The sequence below is a fragment of the Papaver somniferum genome, chromosome 11 (assembly GCF_003573695.1).
Source record: "Papaver somniferum cultivar HN1 chromosome 11, ASM357369v1, whole genome shotgun sequence".
Taxonomy (NCBI): domain Eukaryota; kingdom Viridiplantae; phylum Streptophyta; class Magnoliopsida; order Ranunculales; family Papaveraceae; genus Papaver; species Papaver somniferum.
This window is the reverse complement of record NC_039368.1, coordinates 12,166,431-12,192,234: the sequence shown is the minus strand read 5'-3', so window position 1 is coordinate 12,192,234 and position 25,804 is coordinate 12,166,431. Positions and strand designations below refer to the sequence as shown.

Below are 25,804 nucleotides of genomic sequence, written 5' to 3'. Positions count from 1 at the left end.
TATGTTCTCACATGTGTCGCTTATCCAAAATCAGACTGTGTTATTCACACTCATAAGGAATCTGATGTCAATTAACCAAGATGATGGGTCGATGAAATAAACTTCTCTTGGTTAGAGCTCGCTCTTGCTTTAGAAAACCATGGTTCAAAATCAAAACGGTATTGTGATGTATTTCAGATATTATATTAATGTAGTACAATTATCCAGTTTAACTCTTGCTACTGAGTTGTTAGCCTCAATTTGTAAGGATAATTTGCACCATTTAAACGTCAACCGAAACTATAATCTCACTCTCTTTGATTTTGGTAAGTAGTCATGGTTAGATTCGTTGCGCAGGTGTTCATGTCTAAACATAGGGATCAGAGATTGGCAGCTAGATTCATGGAGGTACAACAGAAGTGCGTTAATATCTTCGATAGACTTCTTTTTCTCTAAGCAAATGAAACACTAGAATTCTCAACCAGCAGGCTAGACATCCATACTAGTGGTCTGGTCCAAAACATCGAAACTTTGTTACTTTTAGCCGAAAGGGCTTTAGGGATTGTGGAAATTGTAGGAAATATTGAAAATGCAAAATCCCAGACACGGTTCCTCCTCAACCAGCAGACTAGGCAGATATACCAGTGGTCTTGTCCAAAAAATTGAAAGTTAGTTAGTTTTAGCCGAAGGGGCTTAGGGAGTGGGGCTTCCAAATTGCAAGTTCTAGGTAATTACAAAGATAGATTTCTTATTTATACTTGAAGTTGTTACAAAGATAGATATTCAAAGACGATAAAGTAGCTAACTAAATAGAACGAATTACACGCTTTCAAACTGTCCTGTTAGCTAGTCTTGTGGAGGACTGACTTGAATTCCTTGTCTTGTGGATCACTTGGAACTGCTTGCTTAACACCTCCCCTCAAGTTGTACGTGAGCTGGCGAATGTGCAACTTGGCTCGTAAAAGATGAAACCGTGGTGCTGATAGGCCCTTGGTAGATATATCGGCTAACTGATCCTTTGAGCTTATGAATCGAACTTGCAGCTGCTTCCTTGCGACTCTCTCACGCACAAAATGGTAACCAATTTCTATATGTTTGGTTCGAGCGTGGAAAACCGGATTAGCCGTAAGGTATGTTGCTCCTAAGTTGTCATACCAGAGCATGGGTGTTGATATGTGGATGCCGAGTTCCTGAAGCAAGGACTGAATCCAGATAATTTCAGATGTTGCTATCGCCACACCACGATACTCAGCATCCGAACTCGACTTAGAGACTGTCTCTGCTTCCTAGCACTCCATGAAATTAGATTTCCACCAAAATAAATACAATAACCACTCGTCGAACGACGATCATCCAGACTGCCAGCCCAGTCAGCATCAGAATACGCATGGAGTGAGAAATCACGAGAGGCACCGAGATGAAGACCATAGTCCATTATTGTTTTTAGATACCTGATTATCCGTTTGACAAGTTCCCAATGATCAAGAAAAGGGTCATGCATATATTGGCATACCTTGTTGACATCAATGGAGATGTCAGGTCTTGTGAGATGTAAGTATTATAGCGCACCTACTACACTTCGATAAAATGAGGGATCCTTGAATCTCTCAGTACCACCTTTTTGGATTTTTTTCGTTCGCAGTTAGAGGAGTAGACACGGGTTTCACACCATCCATTTTAGTACGTTTCAAGAGATCAGTTACATACTTTCGCTGAGTGAGAACAAGCTCGTTGTCATGCCTGATGACTTCAACACCCAAAAAGAAAGATAAATCCCCCATATCCTTCAGTGCAAACTCTGAACCAAGAGACTCTATCATCTATTGAATCTTTGAGGCATTAGAACCCGTGACAATTATGTCATCTACATATATGAGAACGTATGTGATAGAGTCTTGAGTTTTTAGGATAAACCATGAGCTATTAGAAATAGAACCTGTGAAACCAAGATGAACCAGATACTTGCTTAACCTCGAAAACCAAGCCAGCAGAGCCTGTTTGAGTCCATACAACGATTTATGCAGCTTACAGACATGATTTGGATAGTTAGGATCAACGTACCCAGTAGGCTGCTTCATATATACCTCCTCCTCCAAGTTTCCATGCAAGAAAGCATTTTCAACGTCCAATTGCTTCAATGGCCAATTGTTCATTACAACAATAGATAAAACAAGACGAATAGTACACGGTTTTATTACTGGGCTGAATGTCTCACCAAAATCAAATCCTTCTTTCTAATTGAACCCTTTGGCAACCAAACGTGCTTTGTGTTGATTTATGCTGCCATCTAGATTTTGTTTAACACGAAAGACCCATTTTGATCCTACGACATTCATTCCTTATTCATAATGTACCAATGAATATGTACCATTTCGAATTAGTGCATTGATTTGAACGTCCATAGCCTTTCTTCATTTCGGAAGTTTGCAGGCCATAGAATAGCAAGTAGGTTCCATGAAGTCTTCCTCTATGAGTGGATGCTTTGTGGCAGTTAAACACAGCTTCTGGGTGGGTTTTGCGATGCCATATTTGGCACGTGTTCTCATAGGATGAACTGCAACTGCTGGTTGAATTGGGTTCTCAGTAGAAAGACCTGCTGAACCTGCTATAGTGTTAGACGATGCAGAAACAATTGCAGAATCAGGTTTTGTTACATCCATCATTGGTGCAGGAGAGCCACTGAGATCTGTAGAATCTGGAGCATATGATGCAGCCTGTGATGGTACATTATCTCTTTGAGCTAATTGAGCAGCTTCCTGATGTACTTGTGAGTTACATTGTATAAAAGGAGGAGAAAGTAAAACACTTGTACTTGATGGTACATTACCTGAACAAGACAATGGAGCTTGTTGCTGCCGAGAAGACTGGAATGGGAATGAATGCTCTTCAAACCGAACATGACGCGATATATGTAGCATGTTGGTTTCTTGGTGCAAACACATATAACTCTTGTGTGTACTACTGTATCCTATGAAGACACATGGTAGAGATCCAGGTTCAAGTTTATTTGCATTATACGTCCTAAGGCAGGGATAAGCTAGACAACCGAAAACTCGTATGAAGGAGTAATCTGGAGATTTCTGAAAAAGAAGTTTTATTGGAGTTTTGGATTCTGTGTTGGACTTTAGAAGCCTGTTGATCAAATAACAGGTTGTTGTAAAGGCATCATCCCAGAAGGAGCATGGCATGTTAGCATGAAACAAAAGAGCTAAACCAGACTCGGTTACATGACGAATTCTACGTTCTGCCAGGCCATTTTGAGGTGATGTGTGTGGACATGAGAATTTATGTTGTATACCTGTTTCATTGAGATAAGATGTGAACTTCTTAAACTCTAAGGCATTATCCGACTGAAAAACTTTGATTTTATGATCTATTAGATTTTCAACCTGTTTGTGAAATAGAATGAAAATTTTTAGAGCATCTGACCTTTGCACAAGAGGAAATACCCAAGTATAATGTGAAAAGACATCCATTATCAAAAGGTAATAACGAAAACCATTTCCTGACAAATGTGGTGAGACCCAAATATCAGAAAAAACCAAGCTTAAAGGCTTGTCATAAACAGTATTACTAAGATAGAAAGACAACTTCTTGCTCTTACTGATGTGGCAAGAGTGACAATAATCAAGGTTTTTATTTGTAACAGGAAGGGAAAATTGACGACAGATTCTAGAGACTTTCCGCAACATGGGATGACCTAAGCGTTGGTGCCACAGTGGTAAACTAGAAGCAACATGTGCCTGTGGATTTATTGGATGATCTAGCACAATAACTCCATCAAAAACGTACAGTCCATTCCTTTCAAGTCCTCTCAGCAGTGGCAGCCCCGTGTGCTTGTCCTTCACAACAACAAAGGATGTGTGAAATTCAAAGAAAACTGCATTGTCTTTACAGAATTGAGACACTAACGGCAAATTACACTTGATCTCAGGTACATGATAAACATTATTCAAGCAATATCTGGAATTTTTTGTAAAAGAACTGTTACCAATATGAGCAATATTCAAGGAATTACCATTACCCACTTGCACTTGTTCAGTGCCATCATACTCATGAGGAATAGTTAAATTTATCATGTCTGATGTCAGATGATGTGTAGCTCCTGTGTATGTAACCCATTGGGCGTCTAGGTGTCCTCCTGATAGAGCTATGTAAGCAGCTGGTTGGCGCTGCTGATTGGTGTTAGGTTTGTCATAACAAAACCAACATTTATCTGCAAGATGATTCCTATTTTTGCAAATCTGGCACTTCGGCCCTGTGTTGTTATCATTCTGTGGTTGCTTCTAGTTATTGTGTTGGTAAGAATTATTGTTGTTTTTTCTCCTGAAAGACTGATTTGTGTTTTGCTGATACTGAGAACCTTGACCATTATATCTCCTTTGGTCCTGCCTATTACCAGATGTTGTTTTAGTAGACATAGTCACATTGGCTAACGATGTATGCAACAAGTCTAACTGTTGCTCTATCCTCCTATCAAAGGTTAAAAGATGAGAGTAAAAGGTATCAATGTCCATACTCTCGACTGTAGTGAGTGCAGTTACAATCGGATCATATCTTTGATTTAAGCCATTGCAGATGGCTTGCTTCTTTTCATCAGCAGACACCGTATATCCTGATTCTGCTAATTGAGCAAACAAAGATTTAGCATCAGTCAAATAAGATTCAGGGTCTTATTACCTTTGGATAGGCTGTGAAGCTGCTTCTTTAGGTTCATCTGATGAACAAAGGTTTTGGGTGCATATTCGGAATCCAACTTGTCCCAGATTTCTTTAGTTATGTCAAGCCTTGCCACCGTGCTCAATACTTCAGGTGTTAGGGTTAAATTCAACCATCCAACTATCAGTGAATCCTGAGATTCATATGCAGTAAAAGCTGGATTTATTTCTTCACTATCTGGAAGTGTTCTTGCTGGTTTTTGTTTTATTCCATCTATAAAGCCTGTGAGATCATGACCTTTCAAGATAGGTTTAAATTGATCCTTCCAGAGCATATGATTTGTCTTTGTATGCTTCGGGGTTACTAGATGGTGAATTTGTACTTGTCGGAGGGTGTTTGTAGTATCTGCCATTTTTGATGGATCAGATTTTTTTTTTGGTTATGTTTTGTTTTTGTTTTGCGGAAGGTGGCTTGGATCAAAAGCTGATACCAAGTTAGAACATGGTTTTTGGTTTAATATCTTCCACAGATAACTAGTGGAGATTGATTTCTTATTTGTACTTGAAGTTGTTACAAAGATAGATATTCAAAGACGATAAAGTAGATAACTAAATAGAACGAGTTACACGCTTTCAAACTGTCCTGTTAGCTAGTCTTGTGGAGGAATGACTTGAATTCCTTGTCTTGTGGATCACTTGGAACTGCTTGCTTAACAGTTAAAACCATCACCTGAAGCTTCAGGACGATTAATCCTTCAGCATTGTTTTACAAAATCATATAACTTGAGATTTAATGCCTTCTTTATTCAAAACTGCGAATATGCCATTAAGTTATCTTCTTGTTGAGGATTTTAACTGTTGTATAATTTACCCAACAGAGCCTTCGAGTTTCAAGCTAAAGATCTCGTTCACTTCGACACCAAATTCAGCTGGAAGCTTTTTAACAACATCCCCACAGAAACCGGATACCGTGGCATGGACGGCTGTTTCTTGACCAATTCCTCTCTACTTAAAGAAGAATAGTTGATCTGTACCGATTTGAGAGACTGAAGCTTCATGCTCCAACTTGGATGTGGTGTTGCTTTGCTCTTCAGTAGGGTCAGTATTAGCACTACCATCTCCTAAAAGCATCGAATCACATTGCGTAAAGTTTCGCGAGTTATCAGCACCTGCTAGTACTTTTACTTCCCCCTATAAGTAGTCCTGGAATTTCCTGCCGAAATACTCTTGGAGATAATAGTACTCTTTGTTCTTTTCCCCTTGTGTGTCATCTTAGACCCTGTATCAGCTTGCTGATGGTTTTTGGTTATTGTGACTGTGAACACGTAAATCACGAAGGCATCTATATGTTCACAAACAATGTTCACACTCTAGGTACATACTCGCACTGGTGATACAATTGCATTGATTCCTTGGCTCAAAACCTTCGGGTTTATCACAGCCTCATCTAATAATACCGCGAGAGGCGATTACGCAGGGGAAGATAAAGAAAACGAAGTATAAAAGTAAAACTCATGGAGCGTTAGACGAATATAAAGTGATGAAATGTAAATAAGACTGGGATTTACGTGGTTCAGCACTAAGGCCTACATCCACGGGGTTGTTGTTTCACTATGTACTTGATGATTACAGAGATAGTCGAATGACTTTGGAGTTTACATAGGTCTGTGTATTGTAAAGGACAAACTTACACTCACAATCCTTCTCTCTCTTCTTATCCCCCTCCTTTTTCCGATCCCTCACTCTTGGTGGAGAGGGGGTATTTATAGGGTTAGAGTGTGGGACCCATTTATGAGGGCCGTTGGAACCTTATCTTCTTGTGTTTTGTGTCCATCACGCGGAGATCTTTGCTCATTACTTGATCAAGCAGAGTCATCCTCGTTCGTTCCACGGGTTAATCGACATGTATACTGCTCAGAGTGTTTAATGCGGGTAGTTGAGACGCATGCTCGTGTCAGACAAGTGTCTTCTTCCCCTGTCACATCCATGTCAGTTAACCTTCTCTTCACCATTGATCTTAGCTTCTTTTGGGGATGAGATAAAGTAACTCTTCGGGAGTTATTTGGTGCTCCGCAGTACATCATGTTTTCGATACATCTTTTAACTTCTGCCCTTAGATTTGTTCGGGCAAAGATCCGACGTCGAAGGGACGGGCTTCTTGGCTGTGGGCGTGTGTCATCATGTTCTGATGACTTTGTCCGCATGCTCTCCACGTGTCTTCCTGTATACACGTGTTTGATGATGAAATATGTACACACAATTTGCCCTTTTTCTTCGGGCTTGAGTGTTTAGTGGGAGCATCGAAGAAAACAGACGTTACATATTCTTCCTCTCTCCTAATAACTTCTCCTAGATACTTGGGAATGTTTCTTGTGCATTAACTGCTCATTTAATGGGCGTGTTTCCCATTCCTCCTTTAACTTCCTTCTCTTTATTTCGAGTATATTAAGGATAGGAGAAAAATTAATTTCACTCAACGTTCCACAAAATTAATTTCATTCTCCCTGTCAGTCTTCATTCTTTGTTCTTCAACCATTAAATTCTCTCTGCCCTAGCATTAATCACTCTCGTTTCTTCTTTGTTTCTGGTTTGTTGTCTTCTTTCGGGATTTTGTTTGTGGTGGTAAGGTTTCTTTTCTTCGTTTCTGTTGTTTTAAGTTGTGTTGATTGTAAATTTTCTGCTTCTGTCGTCCCTTGTTTGTGATGAAGAACATCTTTTGATACATGTATGCTAGTTTGTCCCTGTTCTTCTTCTCAAGTCGAGGAGGCCATTGTTTTGTTTTGATTGGATTATTAAGTTTAAGGTTTTAGGGTTTTGGGGAATTCAAGCATGTATGCTAGTTTTAGGGTTTCTGGGTTATATTGAGATGAACTGCTAATTTTGTGGTTTTTTGATCTTTGGTGATGTCCTCGTGTTTGGTTCTAACTTGTTTATGTTGTACGTCTTCGCAGCCATGTCTGACCGTCCGCGGCTTCCTTATCCAACTCCGGCATCCAGTCTACCGAGATCCCATCCTCGTAGAGAGTCTGATACATATCCTCCTGGGGGAGATCTCTCTAGATTGTCTCAAATGGATCCCCGCGGAAGTAAAGTTTCGTCTTCTTCTGGGACGAAGGCCTCTCCTCCTAGGAAAGTGGATCCATCGAAGAGTCCTTTCGGGTCTCGATACGCTGCTGGTCGTGTTGCTTCTCGTCCTCGTGATGACTCTAGGTGTACGCAGACACCTCCTCGTGGTGGCGCCTTCGATATTCCTCCTCTTCGTTCTGTAGCGCCCGTGCAGCACCCTCTGCCGCCGCCTCCAGTACTTTCTTTCAAAGGGAAAAACTCCAAAGGTGGTGTGCCAAGAACTGAATCGTCTAAGAATCCTCCTTTGAAAAGAAGAGTTTCCGAAGCTTTTGTTGGTTCGTCCGATCCCGCGGAAGAGGATGATGCTGCCCCGGTGATACGCAGCGTTTCGGTCAGCAAGAAGAAAGTCACGTTCAAGCACATTGACCTTGAATTTTTCAAGGAAAAGCATGAGCTTCAAGCCTTCGAGGTTCGTTTATATGCCCCTGAGGATGATATTACTTACGAGCTCATCTCGAAGTATCAGTTTGATGAGTTTCACCTGTTGACTACGATTAGAGCCTTCGAGGCGGGTCTTATGATGCCGTTGTACAAGTCTGGTGATCCCTGTTTCTAGCGCCAAATTGTGAACACGTAAATCACGAAGGCATCTATATGTTCACAAACAATGTTCGCACTCTAGGTACATACTCGCACTGGTGATACAATTGCATTGATTCCTTGGTTCAAAACCTTCGGGTTTATCATAGCCTCATTTAATAATACCGCGAGAGGCGATTACGTAGGGGAAGATAAAGAAAACGAAGTATAAAAGTAAAACTCATGGAGCGTTAGACGAATATAAAGTGCTGAAATGTAAATAAGACTGGGATTTACGTGGTTCAGCACTAAGGCCTACATCCACGGGGTTGTTGTTTCACTATGTACTTGATGATTACAGAGATAGTCGAATGACTTTGGAGTTTACATAGGTCTGTGTATTGTAAAGGACAAACTTACACTCACAATCCTTCTCTCTCTCCTTCTCCCCCTCCTTTTTCCGATCCCCTCACTCTTGGTGGAGAGGGGGTATTTATAGGGTTAGAGTGTGGGACCCATTTCTGAGGGCCGTTGGAACCTTATCTTCTTGTGTTTTGTGTCCATCACGCGGAGATCTTCGCTCATTACTTGATCACGCAGAGTCATCCTCATTCGTTCCACGTGTTGATCGACACGTATACTGCTCAGAGTGTTTAATGCGGGTAGTCGAGACGCATGCTCGTGTCAGACAAGTGTCTTCTGCCCCTGTCACATCCATGTCAGTTAACCTTCTCTTCACCGTTGATCTTAGCTTCTTTTGGGGACGAGATAAAGTAACTCTTCGAGAGTTATTTGGTGCTCCGCAGTACATCGTGTTTTCGATACATCTTTTAACTTCTTCCCTTAGATTTGTTCGGGAAAAGATCCGACGTCGACGGGACGGGCTTCTTGGCTGTGGGCGTGTGTCATCATGTTTTGATGAATTTGTCTGCATGCTCTCCACGTGTCTTCCTGTATACACGTGTTTGATGATGAAATATGTACACACAGTGACCGAATAGAACTCTCCCACAGAATCATCCCCCTCCATAATAACACTCGGATACTTCCAAGTAATGGCAGATCCCGTCTCAACCTGAGTCCAAGATATCTTAGCATGGTCACCTTTGCATATGCCACGCTTCGTGACAAAATTATAAATCCCACCTTTCCCTTCCTCATCCCCAGCATACCAATTCTGCACAGTTGAGTATCTAATCTCTGCATCGTTGCAGCGTGAAGCTCCACCACAGCAGCATGAAGCTGGTTAGTGTCATAAACTGGAGCCGTACACCCTTCCAAGTATTCTACCGTGCTCCATTCTTCTGCAATTATGATGGTTCTCTCAAATTGCCCGGTCTCCATAGCGTTTATCCGGAAATAAGTCTGAAATTGGCATCGGGCACACCGTATTCTTCGGTATATAACAAAATGACCCATCACTAAACACAGCAGAATTCAGTGCAGCAAAATAGTTGTCACAAGGAGGAACTACTTTGCCTAAATATTTCTGAACTAAATCTGGATACTCTCTGATTGCTTCAGATATTGAACAAAAGATAACACCTTTAGCTAGTAAAGTTTCTCGGTGTGTCGTAGCGATAGAAACACTATCTAACACTGCATCAACAGCAACATTAGCTAACCTATTTTGTTCACTTAATGGAACCCCTAATCTCTCAAAATACTTAAGAAGCTCAGGATCAGCTTCTTCTAAACTATTCAAAGTAGATTTCTTTTTTGGTTCAGAATAATAACAAATATTCTGCAAATCAATTGGTGGGTATATATTATCAGACCAATGCGGTTCTTCCATCTTCAAAAATTCTTTATAAGAATTTAAACTAAATTTAAGCATCCATTCAGGCTCTTGTTTTTTTGCAGAAATAAATCTAATTGTTTCTTCTGATAATCCTTTAGGTATTGAAAAGATTCAATATCTGATGCAAATCCCCGTTTATAATCCCGTAAGGAATTTTTCAATTGCATCAGTAGAGGAACTTGGAGAAGAAGAAGATTTATTACCTGTTAATGAAGCTGCTTTATCAACTGTTTGTGATGATTCTGCACGGATTCTTGGAAACCTTGTTGAATTAGGGTTTTGCGGGTTTAGAAACTTTAGGGTTTTGGTTCTTGGAGTAAAAACTTTTGATGCTTCTAATGGGGATTGTGATGTGAATCTTAAACTACCATTAGCACGTAAAGAAGTAGCCATGGATGAAATGGTTTTCTCGTGAACGGAGAAATTATTGAATTCTTGTTGCCGAAGGATTTACTTTTCGCTCATCTTTGTTTATGTGGATGCATGCATGCATGCTTTTTGCTGTAGATGCGGCAGAGGTTTGCAAAAAGACAATCGTACTTGGGCTTTCTATGGGCCAAAGATAGCGCAGTTCTCTCCAGTCTCCATCCATGCGGCCATGCCTCAGAGACTTATATCTAGGCCAATATTCCCATACCGAAAGATGCATTAGAAAGTGGAAATATCCGAGAAGTATACGAGTAATAAGGTGTGTACACGAGGTAAACTCAAGAAATTACACAAGAACTTTTTCATTAGTTTTCTTCTTCAAATATTTTTTTGACTTTGTCTTTGTTTTTCGGGGCAAAGAGTTCAGTTATTGGATTTTCAACAAACTGGCCTCTTCTCCAAAAATATCATCGACAGCTTTTACAGTACCCAATGCTGTAATCTACATTGAACTAGAATTTGATGTTAAGGTGCTTCAAATATTTTTGTTGCATACTTGTTTTAATTTACCGTGCCTTTGCAGCAGTATAGCCTGGCTTGACTGGAACGGGCAAAGATACACTACCTACTTTATAAGTGTAATTTAACAGCCATTTTGCAAGATAAAAAAAGAGAATACAAACTAGCTAGATAGTATATAAGTTGCATTTTGCTCTACTATTTGTAAAGTATCGGCCAGTATCAATGAAAATGGGATGTATCGTGCTGATACGTTCGCCCAGCCATATGAAGACTGGGATTGTTGCACACTGAACCAAAGAACTCCACTCTTTCTTGCACATATCAATAGACACGTTTGTCTTGCGTTATTAGCCTCCAGACGAGTACTAAATCTTTGTAAACGTTACTGCTACGCGTTTAGGTGCCGATGTACGTAGGTAGAAATTTTGTAGGTTTGGAAATCATTTTCAGATGTAAAGTTCACTATTCCTCATCTTTCTAATCAGGATAAGGTTTCTAGGAGTGTTGGACTGTGTAATGTCAGTGTACTGTCATCTATCCACATTGTGACTTTGATGATTCATATCTGATCCATATTTGACACACTTTACATTTAGGTGACGCAATTTGAGAGGACGTGACTCGACGCGAATAAAGTTGTTCTACCATGAAAGAACCAAAGAAAAGGAGAATGTCGCCTTTCTTCCTCAAATAGCCATGCACAAACAGAGATCGATCTTTTAAAAGTTTGAAAATACCTTTGGAAAAAACATAGATATCTGATTTTTGGAATAAAGATAGCATACATTTTAGAGAAAGCACTGCACTTTATTCGTCACTAAAGCTGGTTTCAGTTTCATTTCTATTACTTTTTGGATACAAATTCATACTCATAATTAGCAATAAAGCCAAGATAAACTTATCCATAACCCTAGTGCTGTTGGTTGGCTCTTGATTTGTTTAATTTATTTGGTTCGTTTTTGCTTGGATTTCTTTTCTGTTCTTTTGTGTTGCAAGATTTTTGAAAAGCAGCCATGCTGCACGCAGAGCTGTAGTGTGAGAATAAAGTGAAACTGCGCTTAGGTCCCAATTGATCCTTTAGCGTTTCATACAGTCATTTTGATAGGCTGCTCGTATAAAATGTGTACAATCCTGGCTTGAACTCCACTTGAAGGTGTGCAGTTGGATTGGACAACCCGTTTGGATGAATACATAAATTTTTTTGTATTAGTCCGATTTTGGGCACGTTCTATAACGAGTACGCATATAACATTTTAATCCCATCTTCAAAATTTAATTTTTGGGGCTATGTAACAAGAAACAATCTTTTTAACATGTGGGATCATCTGCTAACTACTTAACCAATCAATTCAACGTGTCAAATTAATATTCTCTCAAAGAGTGTGCATACAAATAGATTTAGTTTGAATGGCAAGGTTAGTGAAAGATGTCTTTTAAGAAAGGCTTCTCTTAAATGTAGCCCACAATTTTATTAATCATAACCCAAAAAGTTTAAGTTAAAATGAAAAATGAAAAGTTAAAATAAAAAACCAAAATTTAAATCATTTATCAATTTATGATAAAGAGTATTACAATAACTAGTTGGAAGCCTAACAAGCTAAACTTCAACAACGCATTACTACATGAATTGAACAGGTTGACGTGCTAACCTACTAGCGAGCCTCATGAGTAACCTAGCCAAGGGAACCGAAGCGGGAGGGACCTGAAATTGTGTCACCAGGGGGCAAGCTAACTCCAAAAACCAAAAAGTCTTAATTTTTTTCTAACAATCAAACTTAAATCATTCTTCCTCAAAACCAAAATAAACCCTAATTTTGTTTTCTTAATCATACTAAAAATTAATTATAATTGTCCTTTTAGTATTCTCACAAATTGAACAATTATGTACAAACTCTAATTCTTATTTTCTTTAAAATAATTTTTTTCTTAATCATGATTACATCAAAATTTATGGTGTATATTCTAATTGTTCCCTTGTAGAATTAGCTAAGGTTTTAGTTCTTTTCCAAGGAACTCCATAAACATAATCTACAAAAAGACAAAATCTATAAGATGATGTTTTCTCCTTCCAAATCATGATCATACTAAAATTGATTGAGGGTGTTTTTTATTTAGAAAAAAAATATTATTATGTCAAATATCTTACATAAACTTGATTAGATAATTACCTTTTTTGTTTTTTTGTTGATGTTGATCAAGGAATTTAATGATTATCTTATTATTATGGGTTATATATAATAATTATACATGATTTTGTGGGCTATGTCGAATGATTATAAAGGTTTATTTGGTTAATTTAAGCACTTATTTAAATGGATTATGATTAACCAATGTGTGGGCTACATTTAACATAAGTCTTAAGAAATAGTTTTCCTTTTGCTCACAAAATGTTAACTCATAAAACTTTTTCTCACAGTGCAAAAAGAGATCTTAACAAACAACAAAAAAAAAAAAAAGAACCGTATAAAAAACATAGACTTAATAATGGGACCCATGTTTACTTTGGGAGGATGGGGCCCACGATTCTTGTATCTAGCGGTTTTTACATAATCTGGAAACACGCTTCGTAAAGAATCATCCAAACGAGAATTAATGACATCTGGTTCAAGAACAGGAGACTAGGGCTACCTAGAAATTGTTGGTGTTAATTGTTGTAATGTTCTGCTTAAACAGCAACATTTCTCTATAATCCTAAAATGGGTCCAAATGAATTAATGCCAATAGTTAAAGAGTGTCCCAGGACAGGGCACCCAACTTGGTGTCGACAGTACAGAAACAGAACCGGTGGTATTCAAGTTCTAATTTCCTAGATTTAAAGTTATTTATTGTCTTCGCAAGGGAGATTACCCCTCCACTCCATTGACCTGATAGATCTTGTTGATAACCGGGCACATTAAAGCGATGTAGGGTGTATGTATTTTCGTAAGAGGCTCCTGCAGTCCATTCATTTTTCCTACCGTACAAACAAACAAAAACTGAAACCGCTGTAGATTATGTAAACTCCTCTGGTTGTAGGAGCTGTCACGGTTAGAGCAAATAAGACAGTGAGTCCCAAACTAACATACTGTTTGTTTGGATCTGATGGATATGAATCTGACTCAGATATCAGTTTATTGTCGTTCATTTTGCTTATCTCTGACTCGAGTATTGCACATATTTAACTAGACTCAAAGTTTTTCAAAGTGAACTTTCACGAATTAGCTAAGCCATGCTTAGGTGAACTCTCATGGATGGATGATGTGAAGTCTATGGCGAGAGTAAATTCCTAAACATGTCAGGTAACTAAGGGAGAGCATCGAAGACTGCATTCCCTCAGCCTCTATCCACAAAAATTGCAGTTTATTTTTTCAACGCGTTCAGACTTCTAATATCAGCTTACGTCTAGCTTCAGTGCATCTAATTAAATTATAACACAACTGAATTCGGAAAAAAAAAAAGATGAAGAAAAAAACTTTTCAAAAATGGATTCTGTTCGAATTTATATTCACTAATTTTGGTTTTGAGTGAAAATGGTTCTTAATTGCCAAACTAAAAGATGGTTCTTAATTAGCAAAATCAACTTTCAACCTTGTCGTGCTTAACTGGAGAAAGCGAGGTACTGACATGTAAAGGTCACCTGTCTATGTAGATAACTACCCATACCATATATCCATCATATGTATGAACAGGAGAAAAAGTCTGTGAAGCCAATCCATGTTAATAGTGAATTACAGACAACCCTTAGCTGTTCCTGTATGTTATTTATATTTTAAAATAAAACCGTATCCCTGGTGTTTCTGGGTTGGATGCCCAGCCGACTATTCTGTAGGTCGGTTATTTACACGTTACTAAGCGGGTACGTCATCGGTATTCGTCTCGACTGTACAAATCTCCAATTCTTTGTTTCACTTTTTGACTGGCACGTGTCCTCGTGTCGGTGGATTTTCCCGTACCTGAAGATACTTAAAAAAGTATGCGATGATGCTAATAGCGTGCACCAAACTGTTTGGGGGAGTACCAAACTTTTGCAAGACAAAGCATATTTCACCTCTGTATTAGTACACCCCCAAACAAATTAATAAACCTAATAGCAACGGTGAATAGTGGTTGGTGTACCACAAGAAGATATTTGTTTTGGTAGGGTTGACAAATCTTGGAAGTGGAAATTGACCGTCACTAAGAAAATCTGTCGAAAGATGGCTGCCTTTTTTTTCTTTTGTTTAAGTGAAAGCGCAATTCAAACAAATGCGCACGAGGCCCCCGAGTCCGAGTCTATCCACAATTCTAGTAGTAGTAGTAACTTAGAAGGAACGGCAAGAGAAATGGACATAGGAAAGAAACTGGAACCAAGCAAAATGGGAGATTATAATTAATATATACGCGTAAAGATTGTATGGGATTAGCGGCGTAACCTCCCTTTTTGTCTTTAGCTAAATAACTCAAGAGATGAATTAGAGTTCATGCATTCTGATTTCCCTAATTAGCCAGGAAGCATCGCAATCCTCTAACTAGCTAGTTTCTAAGCAACCAGTATATGTGCTGTCTTATGCAATTGCTGACCTCACATAAATGGCCACGTTGGACTGTTAACTGGGGGTTGTTCTCATCGATCTATGGAGTTATGTTGAAGTTCTGGTTTCCAATTTTGTGTACTCTCCTGAGAATGTTTACGTGACATCACCGTAATAGGATACAACATTTTTAATACGAAAGATAATGAACAGCGGTAAAAGCAGGATTGAAAATTTAGCCTGAAATAGTAGAATTGGCTTTACAATCAAATTTCGGACGGGATACTTTTCTTTCCCCGAAGATTACCCTTGAAATAACAGGTTTAGAATTTTGGAAGCACGGGGCGAGTTCATAACTATCAGCAAATTGCCAATCACTGTAATGTGTACGAGATTGGAGTAAAAGAATCAACGGAAAATGGCTCATTTGTCCAAATAGTTTTAAAACATGATTCGTCCTGATTTAATTTAAAAAATAGTAAGGATGAAACTGGATGCATCCTGATGTAAATTAAAAGTAAGAAAAAGAATTTGAAAATTGATATGATAAAACTGTTGACATCTTGGCTATTTTTAAACAGTATCAAAATCTAACTGTCCTTTTCACCCAGGAATTGTTGATTTTGATCTTTTTAACCAATTTTGTGAAGAATCAAGCAACTCTTCGTATCTGTGAAAGGGAATTTCATCCCAAATGCGTTCTGACACTGGTGGGTTCATGGCTTCACGCAAGAACCATGTACAAGTTGTTACAAACAACACAAATGTGAAATTCCCATAAACTAATCAAACAAAAATCACCATCAAGCACAAGGACAAAATTTCATTACCAAAAGCACTTAAAACAAAATTTAATAAGAGAGCCATGAGCCAAATACTATCACCATGGTTAACCCAAGAGGATCAACTTGTTGCAACCGTTAAAGGCGGCCAAGGGACTTCACCAAAATATTTTAGTCCGGAAAAATCCACTGGACAATGCAACATTGCAACTAGTTACATTACAAAGCCTAATAATGTTGGCTGCTACATCCAATAATAAAACAAACCGGTCAAACCATGCGGCAGACAAAATTTGAAAACAAAATCCAGTTGAAGAAAATGGTCAAAGAGACATCAAACCGGTTACGAGTCTTACAACCACAGTGGTAAAAAAAAAAACAAAAATAAACCAAGTAGTCAAGATTGTTTAACTAAGGCGGTAAGTAAAATTTGTCGGTTAGAAATGTAACCGCCTGTTCAGTTCAGATTATACACGTGTCAATATCATAAAATATAATCGTTACAGATTTCATTTGTCTATATAAAGGTAAGGTAACGTCTGTCTCAGAACTCAAATCTCAGAAACAGAGCAGAGGAGAAAATTTTCTCAGATCAGAAATCAATTTTCTCTTCTCTCTTTTTGATCAAAAATGGATACTTGGATCAGTTTCCGCGCTCTTTTCTTCCTTCTTCTTATGTCAGGTTCAATTTCTCTTCTCATCTCATCTCATCAGTTCTTTGTAATTATACTTTAATCTGTTTATGATTACTTTGTTCATACTCTTTTTTGTTTTGACTTAATTCGCATCACTAACATTTCAGTTCTTAACAATCCATTCTTAATCATGAACTCTCTGTTTTCATGGATTTTAATATTATCTGAGCTGAATTTTGATTTATTTATTTTTTTCTATTAAATAGATTTTTAAGAGTAATTTTAAGTAATTTCATTTTTGCTTTTCAGGATTCGTGGTTGAAATACAGAGTTTAGGAGTAGGAATAAACTACGGCCAGATCGCAAATAATCTCCCGTCTCCGCAACGAGTCGCCGTACTTCTACAATCCCTGAGAATAAACAAAGTAAAGCTCTACGACGCCGATCCAAACGTTCTCCGTGCTTTCGCGAATACAAACGTCGAATTCATCGTAGGATTAGGTAACGAACACATCTCAGACATGACTGATCCAACAAAAGCTGAAGCATGGGTTAAACAATACGTTCAACCATTTCTACCACAAACTAAAATCACATGCATCACCGTCGGAAACGAAGTTTTCGGTAGTAATTTGGCAAACGCGCAGCCGGAAATCATGACTAATCTGTTACCGGCGATGAAGACAGTTTACAATGCATTAGTTTCATTAGGATTGAGCTCGCAGGTGAATGTCACCACTGCACATTCTCTTACAATTTTATCCAGTTCTTACCCACCATCATCTGGTGTTTTCCGGGAAGATTTCGCGTCTTATATTAAACCAATTCTTGATTTTCATGCTCAAGTCAAGTCGCCATTTCTTATCAACGCGTACCCATTTTTCGCCTACAAAGATAACCCGAATGAAGTCTCGTTAGATTATGTTCTTTTTAAGCCTAACCAAGGAATGGTTGATCCGGTTACGAATTTGCATTACGATAACATGTTGTATGCTCAAATTGATGCTGTTTACGCCGCTATGAAAGCAATGGGTCATTCGGATGTAGATATTAAGATATCTGAAACTGGCTGGCCTTCTAAAGGTGATGAAAATGAAGTTGGCGCTAACCCGCAGAATGCAGGAGAATATCATAGAAATTTGATTAGTAGAGTTCAACAAGATAAAGGTACTCCAATGAAACCATCTGTTCCAATCGATATCTTCGTCTTCGCATTGTTTAACGAGAATATGAAGCCCGGACCGGCTTCGGAGAGAAATTACGGGTTGTTCTATCCCGACGGTAGGCCGGTTTACAGTCTAGGGGCACAAGGACAGGGGCCACAGGGCTATCTTCCAGAGCTTGTTTATTCTTCGGCATCTAAAGTTCAGGTAAGAAACAGAATTTTTGTGCACTTCTTTTAACTCTGACGCTTTTAAAATTTTAGACTGAACCATTTTTATTTTGCATGATTTCAGGTTATGTCAATCTTTGGTTTTCTGTTCTTCATCATGGGATTTCTAATCCATGTTTGAGCAGAACTCCTGTCTTTATGGACAATTCTTTTGCGGGGCAGCGCCTCATGGCCGAGTATTCATTAACGCGTTCAGTCATTCATTTGCGTGTCTAAAATTCCAATCGCCAGCTGCATCTGTCTACTGCGTATCCACAAAAGAGCTGTCCATAAAGCATAAGTTGATGTTCAAAATGGGAAACATAATGAGAGCAAGTGATCAAAAGGAGCTGAAATCCATGGAGAGAGTGTGAACATAAATTTTTCTGCCCATGCTGTTTGAAGCTCTCACAAGTAAGTCATTTCACAAGTTTCTCCTTGCAGTAACAACTACTTTGTTTGGTGTTTTTACGATGAGCCTGTAGAAATTAGAATGATCACGAGTTACGTATTGAGGTTATTGTATACACCAGCTAGTATTGCGTTTTAGAAAATCTATTGAAAGATTCTTGTCATCTTATTATCTCTACACCCACCATATTTCAATCATGCAATTGCAAAGTGATGAATTGAACAAAAATAAAATTCGTCCTTGTCTAAAACCAACTTTTTTCTAGAGCAAAAAGACATCAAAATTCCTTCTTCTTTCGGTTACTTCTTTTGCATAAATGGACAACAATCAAATGTCATACATTTTTTGTTTTCTTCTCTAAGAAAATGGAAGGATATCAATATCATCTTTTTAGACAGAAGGTGATATTTATGGCTAGCCTCATCAGAGCTTACACATTTTGGATGTAACCCCCCACCTCATAGATGAGGAGGATATTCTACAAATGTCCAATTCAGTTGAATATCAACATGCATATTGGTCCAATATTGGTGAGGTCGACATGGGGGGTCCTCTGCCCTTTTCTTGAATAAGCCATTTAGCCAATTCAAGAATCTTGAACCATAACCCATACTGAAGGAGGATTCATCAAAGACCACATAAACAAATATTTTGATAAGGATTTGTTTTTCCTTTTATAAAAAGTAATAGTTACATGTGAATCTGAATATATATAATAGAGACTGATATATATTTCAGTATAAATAAAAGAGATCAACAGATTCTGATACTTGTTGATTTCCTTTGTTACGAAAATACCTATACTAGTGGCAACAAGTGACAGCATTTAGCAAGTCCACACTGCATGTTTCTTCATGTACTATATATTATTGTATTAGATTACATGAATATAGAAACAATGGCATATGCCATACTTGATAGATGATGAACATCTCATATGCTGCCTGCCAACAGCGACAACTAAGCATACAAAATGCTCTTTTGAAGTGATTATTAACCTACCAAACTTGAAGAGAAAGCGAGAGAGATATGATCATATGATCAGTATCAAGACCATTATTATATTATCGCCATAATTTTCAACCATTGAGGATTGGATGGAGAAAGGATGGATGATAATAAATGATAATGTCCCCTTTTTGTATTACTCTATTGCAGTATAGAAATAAGTAGGCCACCAAAGAAATTATGAAGCTTAAACAACTATTTAGAACTGTATGTATGTACATAGGTAAATGAAAAAGAGTCGTTTTATATGCCTAAGGTTGACCTATTTGGATGGACAACATTGTTTCCGAGCTACCATGAGACTTTCACTGCACACAACATGAAATATTAGCTAGCTTCACAAGTGAGATCGTGACCATGTTGATCATCCTTAAGGGTGTGCAACAAACTGGCGAAGTTGATTATTTAGTATCAGACACCAAATAAATCAAATAGGTTGATTTTTTTATTTCTTTTTCTTTTTATTTTTGTTTTTGTAATTTTAAATGTATACTCCCAAGGAATTAATTGCTGTCTTGTTTGGAACTTGGTGCAGGAAATGAAAAGGGCAGAGGAACCAGTACTAATGCCATATATCTGAATCTCAAAATGCAAATACCATGGGCAGATCCAGTTTTGGTTGCGTGCATCTTGGATCATAGGAAAGAATTGAACATGAAGGAAATTAATTCAAAATTGTACAGTACATTAATTCAGATTCCAATATTATTTTTTATTTATTTTTCGATTCAATCAATTAGGAATAAACAATAAGCTTCAAAAAAAAAAAAGACATTTTTGGTAATGAATTGAAAATGAAACAAACAAAAAAATGTATTACTGCTAGATTTGGTTTTTAATTTACAATTTTATTTTATTTTTTGACGATATTGTAAAAATGTGGTCGATTAAATTTATGAAATGATTATCTATTACTATATATAAAGGGAACTCTCCTTAGGCATTGTTCATGAACAGTGGCTGAAGCTGCAAAATTTAGTATTCCAACTTTACCCCAATTTTCTTATCGTATATATTCTCCACAAAAAAAATCATTTGAGGGCATATTAGTAATCTTAACAATATTCGATCAAAATTCTTGAACTATCCGATATTTGTAAAATTAAAAGATAGACATCATCTTCCGAATCAAAGCCTTATTCATCTCTTTTTAATAAGAATCAGGGGTTACAAGAAGAAGATTGTTGAAATTAAAGAAGACCTCTTCTTTTCTTAACCTGACTAAATTGGGGCCTATAGATTACTTCATCTACCTATACACAATGACAAGGGGTGTCTAATATTTATGTAAACTACCAAAATTACCCTCAAAAAAATATTAATATTACTAAATTACCCTCACTAATCCTTAATAAACCTAACTAACAAAAATCAGTTTTCATTTCTAACCTAAAAACCGATTCTTCATCTCCTCTACTCCCTCTTTTTTTATTTTTTTGAAACCAAAATCGTCGATGATCGACGATTCAAGAACGATTAATCGTTTTCTTTCTTCTATAAAATGTCGAAACCAAGAACTAAGTATGCTACTAACAGGAATCATTCTAGTGACGACAATTCCGGACTTGTTGAAGCGATTCGAAATAGAACGAAGGAAGTGCAAGAACAATCCGAAGCCTCTCGTATCGCACAAGAGGAAGAAATGGGTCGAATCAGGTACTTTTCTATCAACACAATCCTCTAAACTAGGTTTTAGTAACATGATTTAGGTTAGAGATCGAGAATTTTGAAATCAAAAAATTTCAGTGTTCACTGAATCGGGTAACGTTAATGTCGAAGTAACTCGATGCTTGTTAAAAACGGGTTATGTTCTTAAACTTATAAACCGATTATTCTGCATGTGAAATGGAATCGGTGAACGTTAATGTATAAATAGTCTGATTCTTGTATCCAATGTTCCTGTAACTTTATTTTGTTGGAATCGGATTACATATGTCTTCACAAAAAACCGATTGTCTAGTTTAGAATCGGACTTTATATGTATATCGAGTAAATCGATTTCTGGAATCGGTTAACATTAGCACTTCACAAAATCCGATTGTTAATTTTATTATGTTAAGAATCGGATTTTATATGTATATTGAGTAAACCGATTACGTACCTTGACTTTAAAAATGCATTCTATTCCATTGTTTTTTTGTCGCTTAAATCCGTATTCTACAGGCAAAAAAATCAAGCCGAAAAGAAATATAAGCGGAAATATGACCTTGCTACTGCTAAGCCTTTGGGACCTCGTCGAAAAGACGGTAAAAATTTGAATGCTTCCCACTGAAACCCAAGGGGCACGGGGAGTAAAGCCAAAGGGAGCATTATCGATGACCCACCACCTCAAGCGGAGCAACCAACACATGAAGAATTTGATTCTGAAACACCTACTGAACAAGAAGGTGATGATAGAGAAATTGAAGAAGAAAAAGGTGATGAGGAATGTGGTGGCAAGGAAGGTGGTGAAGAAGAAAGTGATGAGAGTGAAAGTGATGAGGAAGGTGGTGGCAAGGAAGGTGGTGAAGAATAAGGTGAGGATGAAAGTGATGATGAAGAAGATGAGGATGAAAGTGATGAAGAGATAAGAGAAGTCGTTCAAGAACAAGAAGTTCACATTACTCCTCTTAGGGAAAAAGTGAGTAATGTGATCATTTTTATACCTATGTCAACTACACTAGCTCACATACTAACATATAAGAATTAATTGAACTCCAGCTGGAACGTTTCGGGCTATGGAGAATTCGTAATGGGGAAAGAAAGTTCATTCACCACAAAGAATACACGACGTTGTACCGACGTGCTCGGAGGTTCATTGACGAGCATTTGATGTGTCAAATTCTAGAATTCTCATATTGAATCCTATATGTATTGCGCTAATTTCCTAAACTATGTAATGAATATTTTGTTTATGAAAGTAAGGCATAATCGGATTATATAAATATATATAAACACCGATTTTGGGAATCGGTTTATTTGGTTATTGTTCAAACTCCGATTTTGGGTTTACTTCGTCACTTCAAAATACTCAACCCAGAATACAAATTATAACTTTCATTAATGCATAATCAACAGTTGTCAAAAATTTTAATTTTCTTTCAAAAGACTCGTTCCAGAATCGGTTTATAAATTAACTAACATAAACCGATTCTGGAACGAGTCTTTCCAAAGAAAATTAAAATTTTGACAACCGCTGATTATGCATTAATGAAAGTTAATTTCAGGATTAGCTTGATTAAATATTATTTAATAATCCGAATTAGCATTAATTTAACAAGGATATATTTAGGTATTAACATAAATAGTGGATAAGGGGTTTCTATGAAATATTTCTTAATGATCCTATTTTGTCATCTAGTTATACACCCCAATTTCGCCAGGTTTCTTAAGAGGATTATGTTTTTTTTCTGATTGCAACTCAATTATCTTCTCACCAACAATGAAGAAATTCTATGATTTCTTAAGAACCTGTTCGTGACGTGGGATTGGTGGTAACTGTCGAGACAAACAAGGAAAGATACAAACAAAGAAGAACAAGGGTGTTGAGACTTAGGATGTGTTATTAATAAAAAATAAAAATAGAAAACAAAAAAGGGAAAGCGTGATTGATATAGGGGTGTTCTTGTATATACAATGAGAAGTAAATTTGTATGTGTTAGGCCGGAATGTTTATGTATGCTTCAAGGAATGTTTATGTCGCTACGCGTTAACTGGAATTGTTTCCAGGTTCTCGTAGCAAAGTTGTAAAACATTTTATCGGTTTGGCGGAAAAGTCTTGCACAGAGTCGTAATTGAAAGGGACTAAGTTTAGATTTCACACTACAAAATATTTCCAATCTGAGCTTCAAGCTGAGCTTGAAATACAATAACTCTATTGGCCCGAGGAACATCAGCTAGATGGTTGTCGTCATGGAGGAGCCACTAACCAGCATTAAAAATACGAATGAGAGAGAAGTAAAAAGTTCCCAATGTGAACAAACAATAAATCTTAAAACACGATTTAAGTGGAATTCCGGGAAAATGTGCATAAATAAAATTCTGGAAATTAATCCGTTGATATGTAAATGCAATTACCTTATTTACCTATATGTGGCTCCACATTAGTTGTCATGTTACTGATAGATTGATTATCTACTACGGCTTTCTCCAACATTTTCTTATTTACTCTTACGTGGCTCCACATTAGTTTTCATGATACTGATAGATTGATCATCTACTGGACTTTGTCTAGCATTTTCTTTTCTCCGGAATTTTATACTTGAGCTGGATTACGATACTCAAGACTGATTTTATGTATAAATACAGAATACCGTCTATCATGTTTGATACAAATGAAAAACACTTAACAATTGTAAGATTAGAGCGAGTCTTATGGCAGAAAAATTTCATTTTCCATGCCACTTCATCATTTAGATTTGTTCATGGAAGTTCAAGTCTTATGATGGAATTATAAAAAAGCTAAAAAGAATATTGTTCAACGCTAAAAAGAACAGTGTTTGACTTGGTCAATGGTCTTTGATTAGAATATATTTGCATGGTTGAAATTTTAGTGGCTTTTGTGTGTTTGACTTGGTCAATGGTCATGAATAGCGTTTTCTTGGATTCCACACACCATTCCACGAAACTATGGAACATGGCTTGAAAAAAGTGTAGATGGTACCAACTTGAAATCCACTAGACTTGACATTCCACACTTTTTTTAAGCTTGGATTTCACTATAAGACTTGCTCTTAGGCGATGCAACAAGACAGTAAACAACCAAATTAACAAAACATCGTAATATCAAGAGCAGTTGACTATCACATACATACAACATCTATTTGAGGCACATACGATTCACAACTTCGTGGATCCTCGTGAAGTGTGGTCTCAATCAATATGAAAATAACACATGTGATTCGTGTTTGTTTTTTTTCTTTTTCTTTTGTTACAGTGAAATGTAATTCAAAAATTCAGAAATAAAATTATCTTGCTGCGTAAAAAGTCAACTTTTTATATTTAGAAATTATTCGAAAATTATTTTCCCAAACTTTATCCTAATTTCTACTTTGGGTTGTCCATTTTTATCTGTCTGTTCTGTTTATAGACATACTTTTCCCTTAAACTATCAAATATACCCTTTATTTTTAATAATCATAAAATCATTTTTAATATAAACTTAATTTAAAATCTTAAATATTAAAAACTTACTCAATATCTTTGTATTAATTGTCATTTATTTTTTAAATAAAAACACTAATGGATAGTTATAAAATTCCTAATAAAACTTCTACTAATGGGTACGGGTTAACATGGCTATATACATGGGAAATGATTAAAAAAATCATGACAAAGTCGAGTATATCTAAAGAGAAAATAATCTACATTTTCAAAAAATTTTCCCTCTCAAATAAAAATTCCAAATGCTCCAAAGTTTTAGTGCGGGAAACCAAAATCAAATGGAGATAAACAAAAATTCTTAAATTGTGAATTTCATAATAAAAGCAGTATAATTTGCTTTTATTCTTAAAATATTTCCTAATATAATAATACTATCCAATTTAGATTTCTAACACTAATAATTTTAGTTTTGGTAATAAGATAACATTAAATAGGCTAGTCAAGGGTTAGTCATGACATTTTATAAGATTTTTTTAATATCTTGACAAAGTCAAAGCGGACTGCTAATTTAGGACGGAGGGAGTAACCTTTTATTCCCCATGCACATTTTCTTTTTCTCATCCTATCTAATAGTATGGAATGTAGCGAAGTTACTTGTTCTATCAGTTAGGACTTCCATATATAACAGCTCCATGAAAATAGAAAAGTAATTACCAATAGGTACTATTATGGTAGTCTTAGTTAATGGCAGGTCCACCCACTAAAGCCCAGTAACGGTAGGTCCATAATTAAAAGAAAAGAGAAAAATGGACCTAATTTTTTAAGCCCAGCTCCTGCACACGTGTGTAAATATTATGTGCATTTTTAGAATTCCCAAAATAGCCTTTACTATATATAACAGAAACATAAGCTAATTTCTCTCCATATTCTTTTTCTTCTCAGATTCAGTTTCTCTCTCTCTCTCCCCCTCTCCCTCTCCTCTTCTCTACTGATGCCGGAAATCTTGTTTTTTCTTCATTCATTTTCTTCATTCATTTTCTTCTAGTTTT

General features: G+C 37.0%; 1 protein-coding gene and 1 pseudogene across 2 annotated transcripts; one reads left to right on the top strand and one right to left on the bottom strand.

Moving 5' to 3' along the window:
• Nucleotides 1–5,504: 5,504 nt before the first annotated feature.
• LOC113324118 lies at nt 5,505–10,476 on the bottom strand (annotated as a pseudogene).
• A 6,308-nt stretch (nt 10,477–16,784) lies between these two features.
• Nucleotides 16,785–20,534, top strand: LOC113321764 (glucan endo-1,3-beta-glucosidase 14-like). 2 transcript variants are annotated; one of them, XR_003346872.1, is made up of 4 exons: nt 16,785–16,928; nt 17,191–18,251; nt 18,339–18,667; nt 20,209–20,534. XR_003346872.1 is itself a non-coding variant. In XM_026569679.1 (3 exons), the coding sequence occupies exons 1-3, from the start codon at nt 16,877–16,879 to the stop codon at nt 18,393–18,395; spliced, it is 1,170 nt and encodes a 389-aa protein (XP_026425464.1). In that variant the 5' UTR covers nt 16,785–16,876; the 3' UTR covers nt 18,396–18,838. The 2 variants fall into 2 exon arrangements, 1 of the variants encoding a protein (XP_026425464.1); XM_026569679.1 differs by lacking the exon at nt 20,209–20,534 and having other exon boundaries at nt 18,339–18,838.
• Nucleotides 20,535–25,804: the final 5,270 nt, after the last annotated feature.

Bases quoted from the DNA above. Each gene is read 5' to 3' on its own strand.
- LOC113321764 (XM_026569679.1), top strand. From the start codon at position 16,877: ATGGATACTTGGATCAGTTTCCGCGCTCTTTTCTTCCTTCTTCTTATG. The intron at 16,929-17,190 runs GTTCAATTTCTC...TTTGCTTTTCAG, and splicing joins CTTCCTTCTTCTTATGTCAG to GATTCGTGGTTGAAATACAG. The intron at 18,252-18,338 runs GTAAGAAACAGA...GCATGATTTCAG, and splicing joins CTTCGGCATCTAAAGTTCAG to GTTATGTCAATCTTTGGTTT.